This window comes from Ictalurus furcatus, chromosome 4 (genome assembly GCF_023375685.1).
Source record: "Ictalurus furcatus strain D&B chromosome 4, Billie_1.0, whole genome shotgun sequence".
NCBI classification, from domain to species: Eukaryota; Metazoa; Chordata; class Actinopteri; order Siluriformes; family Ictaluridae; genus Ictalurus; species Ictalurus furcatus.
This window is the reverse complement of record NC_071258.1, coordinates 7502132-7518252: the sequence shown is the minus strand read 5'-3', so window position 1 is coordinate 7518252 and position 16121 is coordinate 7502132. Positions and strand designations below refer to the sequence as shown.

At 38.4% G+C, this 16121-nt stretch overlaps 1 protein-coding gene across 1 annotated transcript; it reads right to left on the bottom strand.

Annotated features, from left to right (window-relative positions):
• Positions 1 to 5836: 5836 nt before the first annotated feature.
• eif3m (eukaryotic translation initiation factor 3, subunit M) lies at positions 5837 to 15798 on the bottom strand. The gene is made up of 11 exons (XM_053622735.1): positions 15668 to 15798; positions 13272 to 13404; positions 12093 to 12231; positions 11289 to 11412; positions 11103 to 11197; positions 10938 to 11021; positions 10744 to 10843; positions 9832 to 9913; positions 7720 to 7863; positions 7485 to 7545; positions 5837 to 6025 (listed from the first exon to the last, which is right to left on the bottom strand). The coding sequence occupies exons 1-11, from the start codon at positions 15707 to 15709 to the stop codon at positions 5902 to 5904; spliced, it is 1128 nt and encodes a 375-aa protein (XP_053478710.1). The 5' UTR covers positions 15710 to 15798; the 3' UTR covers positions 5837 to 5901.
• Positions 15799 to 16121: the final 323 nt, after the last annotated feature.

Genomic DNA, 16121 nt, shown 5'->3' with positions numbered 1-16121 from the left:
TTTTTTTTAATGTTCCCCAGAATCATAAATGTATTCAAGGTTAGTTATTTAAAATATTCATTTCTGTCTCAGCTTCCCAAAGACAGTATGAGCCGTGAACAGTACATCCATTGCTACATAACGAACAGAACACAAGGGTTAAAAACCTCAGCACTGGTAACAAAGAAGGGGTACACAAGAAACTAAACCACTAGATGTCACTGAAGGTATTCATGTCTTCAGTATATGGCTATCACCATAAATATTACATATTAACATAGATAAGTTAGATACTATCATGCCATATTCATAGAAATGTGATGAATATGGTTTCACTGCCATTTTCATTCACATCTTATATTCTCACACTGACAAATGATCTTTGTCTACTCACATTCAGTGGTTACTAAATATGAGTGTTTTCTTCTCATTTAAATGGAAACTATTGAAATGATAAGTAACAATTATGAATCACTTCTTAAATAAAATTGAATCTACCTAATAAAGTATATTATAGAACCAAATATGATGAGGAAGCATTTAGTTGCTATGCTGCCGCCCAAAGCTGAAATCAGCTGCCAGAAGATCTCTGATATGCCCCAAATCTATTCATTTTCAAGTACAGAATAAAAAAAAACCCTTCTTTTTCCTGTGCCTCTGATACTTTCTTTCTACATACTGCACTTATCCTTTTTAATTATTTACATCTACAGAAAGTTATGTCTTTTATTTCTTCCTTAAATACTTTTATTTAACTTTTAGGTATATAAAGCATTTTGAATTGCCTTTGTGTATGAAATGTGGTATATAATAAACTTGTCTTCAGTATACTAGGTTCAGTTTCTAAATAGTGATTCATTAGATTTTTTTCTTTCATTTTCAGGTATCATCCAGAACGTCCACATGGCTGAAATGACCTTTTCCTTATTTCCTTATTTTATGACTTGCACATGGGTTTAATACCAAAACAACAATAACCAGTCTCACAGCCTATGAACATAGATTTTCCAAATACATTTAACTATTATTAATTATCCGATCAATGGGATTTAACTTTTCTAGTCTCTAGTTCATAAGCAGTGCTTATAAATGTGCTCATAAAAGTATTCTACTGTGATGCTTCGTTTTATTATGGAGTCTGTGTCCAGCAGGATTTCTGGCTGTGTGTCATGTTTCTGAGGAATAACACTATCAAAGGTGTTGTTGACTTGCTTCATGGAAACCACATAAGCAATCTTCCAAATAACAAGAACGAACCATGCGGTATCATGGTACGGATAATCTTCATTATCACGTAGCTATGTGTAGCTCTGCTGTTAGAGCTTTAAACATACGATCCTGAGCCAGCACACTCTTCAGTGATATGATAGATTTCTGGCTCTCTTGGAGCCTGTAGCTAATTGAACAGCAATAAGCTGCACTATTTCACCCTTCTCCCTCATTGTGTGTCTGGACACTGTTAGAGCAAAGCTGAACTGGTCTGACGAATGCCGATGTGGTTAAGGATTGTGCTGTGGTGTAAATGCAAAATTCCATCCTTTATCTCAAAAGGAAGAGCAGACGAGGTCGTCAGAAGTGCATTCTTGTAAAGAAGTCTTAATTACATGTATAACAATGCGTTTATGAATCACCGTGTGTAAGAGCACAGAACAGCACATACTTTGCGCTAACCGTGTCTAATGAGAGGAGTGGGCTATAAACTATTGGGACATTGAGAAAATAACTCAACTGTCTGGCACAGTATATTGGAGCTGAAATTAAATAAAAAACATGAGCTCAAAGTGCAGACGGTTACAATTTAAGAGTGTTTACATCCAAATCAGGTGAATTACAGCACTTTTTATATGTGGTCCCCCATTACAGGGGAGCAAAAATAATTGGACAAGCTAACAATCATAATTAAATGGTCATTTTTAATACTCGGTTGCAAATTCTTTGCGGTCAATATCTGCCTGATGTCTGGAACACATACAGTGGGGGAAATAAGTATTGAATGCGTCAACATTTGTTTCAGTAAATATATTTCCAATGAGGCTATTCTCATGAAATTTTCACCAGACATCAGTATTAACTCAAGAAATCCGTAAATATAAAGAATTCACAACATTCAAGTCCATAAATAAAGTTATGTGTAATAAAGTGGAATGACACAGGAAAAAAAGTATTGAACACACTAAGAAAATGCAATTCCTCAAGGCTAGGTAAGGCAAGGAACCAGCTGAAATCCGTAAGTAATTATACCTCCTATCTGTGCAAAATAATATCAGCTGGATTAGTAAATTGATGGTCTATGAAAAGGCTTTTCGTTACCAAGGTGCCACACAAGAAACATCTCATGATGGGTAAAAGCAAAGAGCTCTCCCAAGACCTTCGCAACCTTATTGCTACAAAGCATATTGATGGAATCGGATACAGATGTATTTCAAAACTTCTGAATCTTCCAGTAAGCACCATTGGGGCCATTATCCGCAAGTGGAAGCAACATCACTCCATCATCAACGGGCCACGTACAGAAGCTCCTCGCAAGATTTCTAACCAGGGAGTCAGAAGAATAGTCAGAAGAGTAGTCCAAGAGCCAAGGACCACTTGGTCAGTTTTTCCCTTATCTGTCTGCACTTGAGGTAGGCTATAATGGATTTTTGTGGCAGTTCTGAACACTTAAATGGAAAAATATAATAATATTACTATTGTTACACTTTGGGGACGTGGTGGACTAGTTGTTAGCATGGTTGCCTCATACCTCCAGGGTTGAGGGTTCGATTCCCGCTACAGCCCTCTGTGTGTGGAGTTTGCATGTCCTTCCCGTGCTTCGGGGGTTTTCCACGGGTACTCTGGTTTCCTCCTCCAGTCCAAAGACATGCATTGTAGGCTGATTGGCATGTCCAAAGTGTCCGTAGTGTATGAATGGGTGTGTGAATGTGTATGTGAGTGTGCCCTGTGATGGATTGGCACCCTGTCCAGGGTGTACCCTGTGTACCCTTGTGCCGGATGCTCCCTAGGATAGGCTCCAGGTTTCCCTGTGACCCTGAAGGAAGGATAAGCGGTATAGAAGATGGATGGATGGAAAAACTGAGGTAGACACAACTGCTAGCTCTCAGCAGCACATCATTGCAATTTTAACCACTAACCACATATCAGGAATGAAGAGAGGGAGAAAGAGGAATAGAGAACGAGAGAGGGAGAGAAAGTGGGAGTTGTTGTGGTGTTCCATATAATTCACTGAAGGCACATTTTTTTTTATCACAATTTGCCATGTTTCACTGTTTACACAGATAGGTTTTTGCAGGAACACAGCAAGCTGACTAATAGCTTTTAGGAGAGATTAAATAGATTGTAGGCTGATTTCCAGATTGTCCGTAGTGTGTGAATGTGTGTGATTGTGCACACACCTTATGTCTTGTGTTCCCTGGGATAGGCTCCAGGCTTCCCTGTGTAGGATAAGAGGTATGGAAAATGGATGGATGGATGGATGGAAAAATCTTTGATAATGCACCATTTTAAAGAAAACAGATCTTGTAGCTGTGGAAATGCTTTGCTTAATGACATCTGGTCATAAATATACAGTAGCTCAGATATAGCACTCTAAAGTGAACTATTATACAGTATTTCTACATTTTCCAGAGGTACATGTGCTAATGTACAAAACATGGAATGAAGACACAATATCATGATTTCCAATAATAGAGACCAGTATTGACTGGAAGATTGTGAACACAAATCCCAGGATTATCAGTCTTGACCTTTATGTTGATTTGGATGAAAGCCTGTGCAATGTGAACATCTGTTTGTGGGGCAGCTTGGGAAAGTTCTAATATTTTAAAATTTAGTTATCCCCAAAAGTGAAAAGGGGGAAAATCACATTTAAAGATTTCTTTCCAATTTCACTGAAAGATGCCACACCTACCTCTATATTTATAACCTAATCTACATAAGAAAAAAACACTACTGCCACATTTTTACAGAATTATATGTTTACCATGCTAAACGAATTCTCACTTTGCTTATGAGCATCATCCATATCAGTCTCTATCTCCCCAGAGGTAAAGGTCACTCATGGCATTTAAACACGAGTCTCTATTCACAATGTTCACACTAACATTGGTAGGGATATAATTGCTGATTCATGCCATCTACCAGAGTATTTAACTACATTCTGCTGATTTGCAGTGGTATCTGATCACAAACTGAATGGATTAGGATTATAGCCGTTTCATTATGGCAGGTAGCTATCCAACCACTCAATCAGTTTGTGAAAAGAACACACTTAGCTAGCACGGTTTAAGGCATCTTTAGACAGACTGCATTTGTAAAACCGGTTCCTTACCCAACATGGTCTTTACAGACACCCAAGGAAAGGTTACAAAGTAGCTTTATATATAGAGATCTTAAATAAAAACATTCACATCATTTTAGTAAAATTATGCATTATTTTATGAAAGTAGAATTATTTTATTGGAAGAAAAACTTTTTTGTTTTCCAGAATTCAGCCACAGCGACATCTGATGGGTTATCCAAGACCACCACACATATTATTCCAAGCTATGCAATCATTAAACATTTTACTACTCTGTTGAGCACTCTCAGTGCCTCCCTTCCTGAGTGGAATGTGCTTAGCTGGAGGAATGCTTTCATGGACATTGTTTATAATATTTCTGAACGTTCCCCATAATGCAGTGCTTATGAGTGAAAGTGAACAAAGCCACTCTACACACTACAGATTTAACAAAATCCATAACATGAAGTACAAATGCAAGATAGAATTACAGACAAGAAGCAGACTTTATTTTAAAGGCACTCTAAAATGTATTTTTATGATTATATGCCTTCAGGAGATTTTTAAGGGCACAGACTGGGCAAAGTATGAAAATGGACACAGCAGTGGTTTTAAGAAATGGAACACGTGACAGGTGTGTTATTGGATCATAAAATAGAAGATCCGATCAGGTTCAACTATGCAAATGCAGACCATGTGACACAGGTTTATGCTGATTTGGTGCATTTCCAATTTGCATATGCATAGATTCCACATTCATTGTGGTAAAAGTACAAGGTGTGGCGAATTGTGCACAAAATGGGATTCACAAGCATAGAGCAGTGAAGTAAACAAACAAAACAATGGTTTCATGTGAGAGCACCTCAGTACTGTGAGCACCGAGACATGGACACTTCCTTTCCGCTCACCAGCCACATTTCACTTGAGAATCAAGTTAAAGCAGCCTAAAGTTTAAAAGAAAGAAGAAAAAAGAAAAAGATTCTTTTTTATCACCTTCGATAGCAAATTGCTATTGTCATGGTTCATATTATTGCTATTTGTATCAACACTTTGGGGAAATAAATAGTTAAATTAAAAAAAGATAAAGCAAAGTAATAATAGCTTTTACCCCCATTAAAGTCCATCTATTGTTCCATCTACTGCACTGAAGGGTTTTTTGGTTTGTCTCAGAAGTATCTCTTAAAGGTTCTATATAAGACCCTAAAATAGAGAACTTCCCTTCCAGAGAACCCCTTTGGAATACTAAGTATCATCAAATGACATTTTTAATATTGTTCTGTATGAAGTTTCTGCACAATCAGATTTTACATCATGCCCCTGAAGGCTTGAGACTTCCCTCCACTTTGTATTTGGATAGAATTACAATAAAAAATGGACTCAGATGTTTGTCAAGTAAAGCTTATCTACCCCTATCCCAAACAAACATTCCTTATGCTGAAGCCTGTGTCTCATCTCTCACCATTAGCAATAATATTAGCCATTACCCTGATCACTTATCTCCATAATCAGTCAGATGAAAGCCTCAAACAAAACACTACAACACAGACACGGGGGTTAATGTTAAAAAAGTTCAGACAAAGTAAACGGTCTTCATTTTTCTTTTATTGAGTGTGTGTGTATAAAAACTGCTGAGCGTTATGATAAGTGTGTTAGACAGTAGGAGAGAGTGCCTGCAGGCTGGTTTTCACTGTGGCCAGATTCTGCTTCCAGGCGCTCAGACTGTCGTAAAGTTGCTGCCACTGCTGCTTCCCAAACGTGCGATGAGTGCTGTGGCTAAACACATGCACAAAAAGTACACATCAGCATGTAAGACCAGAAATAAAAACACTGATTTTCACTACATAGTGATGGATGAACTACTGATTCAGTTGATCCCTTTTCATTTATAACAATACAACCGGAATATTTACATTTACATAAAACTCCTTCCCATGATCAGTGATCCTTGTGATGGCAGGTGAGAGGGAATTAAATGTAGGGAGTGGGACAACCACCAGTAACACCGTATTGTCAGATTTACATAAACACTGGCAATTTAAAAGACTCATTTCACTTTGATATGCAATTCTATAAACACAACTTATACACAAGAAGGGAAGAAGTCAGAGAAGTAACCAAGAAGCCAAGGGTAACTCTGAAGGAGCTGGAGAGATCCATAGCTCCAGCAGAGAACTGTTCACAGGACAGTCATACCCTAGACACTCTACAAAGCTGGGTTTATGGAAGAGTGGCGAGTCATATGAAATCCTGTTTGGAGTTGGAGACTCAGCAAACACGTGGAAAAAGATTCTCTGGTCTCATGAGACCGAAACTGAACTTTTTGGTCTTGAAACAAAGCTCCATGTTTGACAGAAAAACTACAATCCACATCACACTGAGAACACCATCCCCATGGTAAAGCATGGTAGTGGAAGCATCATGTTCATATTTACCCTTGTCCACCTGGTTGCTTCTCTCACTAATGCTCTCCTTAACTGTTCACTTTTTAACCGACATTTGTTGGAAGGACTCCTTTAGGAAGAGGAGTCAGTCTGGCATATTCTTAAAATTTCTTAAATAATGGATTTAACAGTGCTCCACTGGATATTCAAAAAATAAATTTAATAACCAAATGCTGATTGATATGTCTCTGGAACTTGGAGAACGTGTCTTGATAGCTCCTTTGTCTTCATGATGCTGTTTGTTTAGCTATTTATATTGAGATCATATGACACGTAACTTTGATGGCAAGTAATAGCGGTCGAGAATACGTAACCACTTTTTTTCTGACCAACCCCCCCCCTAATAATAAATTGTAAATAAATTTTTGCAAACTATATTGTTTCCCCCTACTTCAATATTATGGAATATTTTTCTTTTGATAGAATACTGACATTTAATCCCAGTTAAGTCTACTTCAATTTCAAAATGTGGAAATGTTCAAGGGGGGTGAATATTTATGCAAGATACTGTACATTTCAAAAAGCTACAATTAAGCATTCCAACCACCTTGTGCAACCCGTGAAATATCCTTGAAATATATATCTAAAGATGTTAAAATACAAAACTAAATGTAAACATATCACTACAAGGGAAACAAATTTCCTGATCTAATACTGAAACACCAGGGAATATATGAAATTATATATATATATATTATATATGAAATTATATATGGTGTACCAATGGTGTGAATGTATCTTGATTAAGGACTCAAACATCAGAATGATACAGCTCATCTAAAGAAGCTTACCTTACGACAACCTTACGCTGTGTCTGGTCGATTTTACAGTAGACCATCTTGGTTCGAACAGCTAGTAAAATGAAAGAAACAATACCGCAAACAAAGCTTAGGATCCAGGAACATGCACTGATGAAGTCCAGTCAAGTCAAAAAGAACTTAGTCAGCACTTATGACTTAAGTCACAATTTATTATCTCTGCCCAATCTACCACAGATCTCTAGAGGTCTCAGAAACTGAGCTGTACCATCAATTACGAAGGGTTCCACGTCATCTGCGCCAATCTGCAGCTCCTGCTGCATTGTGTCAAACGAAATCTCCTTCGTCTCCACAGCCATGCCCATGAATGTCAGTAGCCTCATCTTTGACATGTTCTGCTCATGTGATAGACCTAAACACAAATAAAGACAACATTTCTATTTCGGCAAATCAAGAGTCATGCATGGTAGGTTGCCAAATAAATGGGAGCTTGCCCAGTGGATGAGCTACTGAATTTATATTTATTAGATACCATACCTAGTGTAAAAAACCCCCAAAACAAAACAAAATACGCATTGCACATGGGAATCTGTGGGACTTTAAGCACATTGGTTACATAATCAGCTACAGTGACAGGAAATGAATCTGCATTACAGCAGCAGCCATGTAAGTCAAGGTTAATAAACAGCATAATAACGAAACTCAACATTTAACAACTTATGATGAGAAAAAATGCAAAAACATCTGAATGAAAACTGATCTCAGACAAGAATAGTCACTCTTATAGCATAACTGAGTTAGGACTAAACTGGCCACTGAACGTAGTTTTTATATAGTGCAAATTTTAACTGAAGACACAACAAAAACAAAATTAATTTGAATGTATGGAATACACTAGAGGTGGTCTGACTGTGGTCCCTTTCTATTTGCATATAGGTTAGAGTCAGTAATAAAAAGTGAATAAACTCTGTGCATAGCATCTAGTAACAAATAATGATGCTAATCATTGCAATATCAAACATATCTATTACAATACACACTATATGGCCAAAAGTATGTGGACACCCGAGTATTGAACATCCCATTCCAAAACCATGGGGATTGACAGAGAGTTGCTAGAACAGCTCCCATTCTTCTGGGAAGGCTTTCCGCTAGATTTTGGAACATGGCTGTGTGGATTTGTGCTCATTCAGCCACAAGAGCATTCGCGAAGCCAGGCACTGATGTTAGGTAAGGAGGCCTGGGGTGCAACTGGCATTCCAGTTCATCGCAAAGGTGTTCAGTGGGGTTGAAGGCAGGGCTTTGTGCAGACCACTCGCGTTTTTCCACTCCAATCTTGGCAAACCATGTCTTCATGGATCTCACAGGTTTGGGAACAAGAAGTTTTGGCTCCTTAGTTCCAGTGAAGGGAAACTAATGCTACAGCAGATAATCACATTCTAGACAATTATGTGCACCCAACTTTGTGGGAACATTTTAAGGAAGGCCCACATATGGCAGTGAGGGTCAGGTGTCCACAAACTTCTGGCCATATAGTGTAGCATCTTGAACAGTTCTCAAGTCGTCCCCACTATAAACACAACGCAAGGCCTGAAACGCTACACAAGCACAGCACCTCTGCATGACTAAACACAGCTGTAATCAATTAAATATGACTTGCCAATTTCCTCCATTTCTCCCTTGCACCCTCCTAAATTTATATTGGCGCTCCAACCACTAATAGAAACTGCTGCTGTTGGTGCAGTGTAAATAATTAACATTTAACCAAATTAAAAATGTATTTACATTAATTAAGTAACCAGTGACACAACCAGTGAACCAATGATCCATTTCATTAGGTGCTGAGTCTTTTACAAAGTGTTTGTGAATTTTCTCATTCTTTTCAGAGGCAGGGAGGATCCCAGCTTTAATGAATTCGCCTCTTTGAGCAGACGCCAAACAAAGCTTCTGCTGAGTGGTACATTCCAGCAGAGCAGAAACACTGCTCAACTGCTAACCGAACATCTCGGCCTGCGTTTGCGTTTAATACTCCAGTGAACATGATGGTAAAATAATAATGGTCAGCAGCTGAGGCTTAAATCAGACTGCTGTTATTAGATTTTTATTCATATCGGCTCAGTAAGATGCCAGTGTTTTTCTTCTTCTCTTGTTCAACAAATAGAGGGGGGGAAAAACCTATTTGCTATTGAAAAAAAAAAAAGTTTTAATTTGGTATGTACAGTGCCCTCCACTAATATTGGCACCCTTGATAAATATGAACAAAGAAGCAGTGAAAAATTGTCTTGTAAAACCCCCCCCCAAAAAAACAACAACAAAAAAAGCCCTAAACAAAATGTCATTGTTCCTTTACATGTCCTCATCGAATCCCTAAAGTACTTACCAAGAGAATCGATGAAGTCTTTGTTGCTTTGGTAGAACTTGACATAGGCTGCTAGTTTTGCACTCACAAAGATGGTCAGCAACTAAAAAGAAAGAAGACGTGTGATTAATATTACCTGATAAGACATTGGCTTGGAAAAACTCCATACAAAACATTCATCTGAATCTCTAAACCAGGTGATAAGCTTGTGCCAATGATTAATATGATTCACCTGATTGTTGAGATGAATGCACAGAACAATACACAGGTAATTCAGTTTATTGCTTCTACCCCTGCATTTTATTTATCTAGGATTGAGTTGTTGTTTTTTTTCCCTTAAATGCCATGCCAGTGCCATAAAAAAAGGTTTCTCACCAGTGCAGTCTAATAAAACATGTTTCAAGGATAACGGATTCTGGCACAAGGTACGAGTTAGTGAGTCTTGTTCTAATATTAAAAACTTGTGTGTCATCCTGGAGTGACCTATTCAAGAGCGGGTGTAGACGATCTGGCCCCAGTGATTTGAAAACAGAGAACCGTTTCTTTTGCCAAGATATCGTAAAGCTACTTACCGTTTACGTATCGAAAATCGTAAAGCTTTTCTCAAAAATACTGTACATCATTACAGAACACAACTTGCAGCTCAAACATTAGCTGACGATTTTTATTTGGCAAGATTGCAAATGTGCTACATGATCATAGTCATTTGTTTCCCCTTAGTCTATACAATATGTATACCACTGAATGACCTAAATACCTTGAAATATGATATTACATTCACTACCATTTTTATCCTAGGTTTCTGGGCAACTAAAGAAATGGGACTGGGAAAGCACATTAGAGCTTTTAGGTGCCCAGTGGGCTAGATAATGTATTTATGATTTGTCCACCCCGTAGATGTAAAAATATAGTACGTGTCTAATCTATACTCACATCGTGGATGAGCTCTCCCTCCAGGAAGCGCACAGGTTTCAGAGCCAGGAGATGGTCAAACAGAAACGTGTTTGGGTCTTTCAAAGCGCGGACAATGCACCTGTAGGAGGAAGAACAGGGTATGCAGTATATTATATACATATACACACAAACAGATAATATCTAAAATGTGTTAGATGGACAAAAAAGCATACCTGTGGGCATCTACCCGGGCTTGGGAAGCATTGTCTTCTGTGTAACTGCCCAATAGCTCTACCATCACTTTCGCTGCAGCCTCACTGTACGTACACAAACCATATGATGAGGAACAAACTAAAATCGGGAGAGAATTGATTTCCAGAAAACTCTGATGTGTGTACCTCTTCTTACAGTCGACCAGCGCCTCATACACCAGCCTCAGCAGAGTGTGCTTCTTGTCCGTGGTCAGGTTCCAGTCAACGATCCACTTGCGCACCTACAGACAAAATGTTGAATGATAATTATTGGAATTAACCGATACGAGTTGTTTTTTCCTGGCTGCATTAGCCCTGCTGCTCGGGTTGTACCTGATCCAGCTCGGTTGGGATGAAGGTGATGGCGTTGCAGGCAGCTGCCACTTTAACGAGACTGCAGTACACTGTGTATCGCACCGGTGCGTTCTCATCCATACCGTGGAACAGGTTACTCAAGCTGAAATGTTACACACAAAACATCGACCATGACAGTAGTACAAAATACATGCCATTAAACTTTTCAATTCATCCACAGTATACAAACCATGTCACACGTTCACATCTGCACTGTATATCTACTTACTTATTTTAATTTAATAAAAAAAATTTCATTCAATTCTGTATTATTGCTGCTATGGGCGGACACGATTTACTGACTGACTATTTAAGTGTTTTTGCAGCATTTTCTTTCTCTCCCTCTAGATGAAAAATTGTGCACAGCGTCTACAAACAGTACTGTCAAAGTCTATACACAAAGAAGGGCGACATAAGATCTCATGACTTTCAGTTATATAAGTTTGTTATCATGGAAGCTTCAATACAATTACTATCCCAGCATTCCATCAAGCAGGCGGGTAACTAGACAGGCAGAATATTTCACAGTACGTGTCAATGGATGAATGAGTGGGTGAGCAGAAGAATGGATGAAGGACTGGGCGAACGATGGATAAAGAAATGAGTGGGTGAGTGAAAGGATGGGTGAACAAATGGGTGAGTGAGGGACTGAATGAATGAAAAAGTGAGCGGGTGGGTGAACAAGTGCGAGTGAAAGGAAGAGCGTGCGGGTGAGTGAAAGAACGAGCGCGCGGGTGATCGAGGGAGGGAAAGGATGAACGAACGAGTGTACTGTGTACATACAGCTGCATCCTAAGGGTGGGCCGATCTCCCTCACGGAACTTCACCAGTTTTTCACACAGACTCTCAATGAGTGCTTCCTGTTTCTCTGCCTCCAGGATCAGCAGCAAAGACACAATGCTGTTCATCACACTCTCCACATCTACACACACACACACACACACACACACAACAACAACAAATAATTATAAACAGCACTAATACATTATAGTTTTTGCCTAGTCCGTGTCAAAAACCAGAGCGAGAAATGTTTTATGACCAGAGAAACAAACAAACAAAAATACTGAGAGACAAGTGTATTAAATTCTCAAAGTCTTAAATTTAAAATTAGTGTAGAAATACAATGGCAGAAAATGTCAACAAACCTTACAAGTCCCAAAAATCAATAGAGCAGAAAACACAGAGCCAGTGCTTAAGAACAACTAACATTGCACAATGTAATGTAATATAATGTAGACACTAGTGTAATGTATATACATGTTAATATAACAGTATAATGCTACCAATCACACAATATAAATATCTACAGTTTCTAAATCAATCACTGGGGACAATATCCAGTCCTGGTTTTCCCCCATGTGGCTTGAACATGGCTCGATTCATACTCTCACTGCAATCAAACATCACTAGGGTCCACTTGAAAGCGGACCAAGACACCTCACGAGCGTTCTTGGACAAGCGCAGTGCAAATAACTGCGTGTACACCTTCCCAAACCTCATCAGTGAGGTAAACACAGAAGATTTTGATTCAAACTGAGTAAATACTGCATAAGTGAAAGAAACTAAAATATACAAACGCACCACATCTGGGGCATGGACATGGCTACTTACTAGGGCTGGGCGATATCTATATCGTGATAAATATTTCACGATACTCTTTTCTGAGATATCACTGGTATGGTGATGTATTTATTTATTCTTTTTTTAAACATTTTTAATATTTTAGAAATTAAATGGTACTGAATGGATACTGTTGAGTTGATATAAATAAAATAAAATTAATCTTGCCTTTGTATGCATTAAAGCATTGTCAAACTCAGTTTCACGTTTTTTGCGTAACTTACTACTGTTTTGCGGAGAGTTTGTTAGCTAAATTATGTCTCGTGATATTGCGCATCGTAGAAATGTCCTCAAGTATTGTGATAGGATATTTACGTCATATCTCCCAGCTCTACTGCTTACCTTTGTCTTCATCCTTCAGACAGACATCACAGGCCTCGATAATCTGAGCCAGATCGACATGAAGGCCTCCCTCAGAGTTCTCCTCAGAGATCTCCGCTCCTTTGGATTTGATGTAGGCTCGCAGCTCAGAGGCCTATAACGAGGAAACACAACAAACTTGCTTTAGTGCCAAAAAAGTCTCCTATATTAGAAGGATGACACTGCTGAGTAGTGCTGTTATGGTGACATGGTGCATGACTGGATGTTGATTTTTAAAAAAAAATTACCAATGCATTTCTGTCTCCTGCAATCCACAAAATTTCCTTGTTGCCAATCTCTCTTTCAGATTTTAAAAACATGATAAATACTGACAATTTAAGCATTATTATACAAAAAACTGTTCGCAAAAATCTTTCTAAAACAAACAAACAAAAAAACAAAACAAATAAGTGATTTGATATATATATATATATATATATATATATATATATATATATATATACACACACACACACACACACACACACACACACACACACACACACACATATATACATTCACACACACACAAACAGGTGCATCTCAAAAAACTAGAATATTGTGGAAAGCTGAACTTTCATATATTCATTACACAAAGTGAAATATTTCGAGCCTTGAGTACGGCTTACAGCTCATGGAAATCAAAAATCCAGTATCCCAAAATATTCTAATAAAGAATTTATTATACGGAAATGTCGACATGAGAAGCTCTCTAATCAGCTAATTAACATAAAAAACCGGCAGAGGTTTCCTGAACCTTTAATCTCTCAGTCTGGTTCAGTACACACAACCACAATCATGGGGAAGATGGAAGTAAATGCTGCATTTCATTTGGAAATCAAGGTCCCAGAGTCTGGAGGAAGAGTGGAGAGGCACAGAATCCAAGCAGCTTGAAGTCCAGTGTGAAGTTTCCACAGTCAGTGATGATTTGGGTTGCCATGTCATCTGCTGGTGTTGGTCCACTGTGTTTTCTCAAGTCAAGAGTCGATGCAGCGTCTACCAGGAGATTTTAAAGCGCTTCATGCTTCCATCTGCTGACAAGCTTTATGGAGATGCTGATTTCCTTTTCCAGCAGGACTTTGCACCTGCCCACAGTGCCGAAACTACTAGTAACTGGTTTGTGACCATGGTATTATTGTGCTTGATTGGCCAGTCGACTCGCCTGACCTGAACCCCATAGAGAATCTATGAGAGACACCAGACCCAACAATACAGTCGAGCTGAAGGCCGCTATCAAAGCAACCTGGGCTTCCAGAACACCTCAGTAGTGCCTCAGACTGATTGCCTCCATGCCACACCGCATTGATGCAGTAATTCGTGCAAAAGGATTAAAGCCCCGACCAAGCATCGAGTACATAAATTAACATATGTTTCAGAAGGTCGACATTTCTGTATTATAAATTCTTTATTCTAATATTTTGAAATACTGGATTTTTGATTTCCATGAGCTGTAAGCCGTAATCATCAAGATTAAAACAAAAAAAGGCCTGAAATATTTCACTTTATGTAATAAATATAGAATATATGAAAGTTCTGCTTTTGAAATTAAATCATAGGAAAAAACAAACTGTTCCACGATATTCACATTTTTTGAGATGCACCTGTAAATGGATGTCCAAAACACTTTTGTACTAATTTTTTCCAACACCACTACTGCTATAATACAGTAAATGCTTTTTCGCCATCAACCTTACGAAGATTAACCATAGAAATACATATAATTATACGTATAATAACTTTCATCAAAAACACGTGTGATGTTTCACAGTACAGTCACTTGTTTACCACAGCTGGTGATGACAAGCAATCAAACTAACTTATGAGTAAATAAAAACCTTAATAATGTATTTCTTTTGGGAGTTTTATTATTCAAATGTTACACAACACTGACAAAATAAACAGAAATAATAATAATAATAATATTAAAAGAATGCTCGGTGTTTACACGGGATTAAGTACATTTCTATTTTATTAAAATAGTAAACATAATATAAAAAAAGGTTAACTTTGCCTTAAACAACAAAGCAGAATTTTTATTTAGTTCACAAATTAATCTAAAGCTTCAATAAAACGAGGAAACTGATTAAACTAGCAGGATAGTGGGCTATAACAGCTTTCTAGCTCAAGAACCCCGGTTGACTCCCAAACTCAGCCTTCAAGGATAAATAGTGCACTAGACAGAGGGAGGAAACCATTATTTCACTCCACTAGTAGTGCACACTTACAGGACGTAGGGAGCGATTTGTGATTGGTCCATTGCTAAGCTCAGAGCTCACCAAGACCTGGTTGCTAATGCTTTGACCAAACATAATAAAGCTCGATACAATATAAACGGCTAATACACACATGTATATTATATTAAATAGTATAAGTGATACCTGATCCTCCTCAGTAATGTCGATAAAAGCCGGAACACTCATGTTTTGTGAAGCGCAGATTAATTCCACACGCTCACTGCGAGGCTCCAGCGACCGGAAAAAGAACTTAGCAACACGCCGGCGACGCTCATGTACTTCCGGGTGACTGTCTTAAAGCAACATGTAATGCTTTTATCAGAGTATACGCTCACAGGTCACTTTATTAGGAACTCCCGTACACCTTCTTATTCATGCAGTTATCATGTTGCAGCAGTGCAATGCACAAAATCATTCAGATACAGATTGGACAAAGATCAGACAAGGTTTTTCCAATCTTCAGCTCTCCAGTTTTGGTGAGCCTGTGCTCGCTGTGGCTTCAGAGTCCTGTTCTTGGCTGACAGGAGTGGAACCCAGTGTGATCTTCTGCTGTTGTAGACAGATCATGCCATGTTTCTGTGTTGTGCTTTCTGAGATG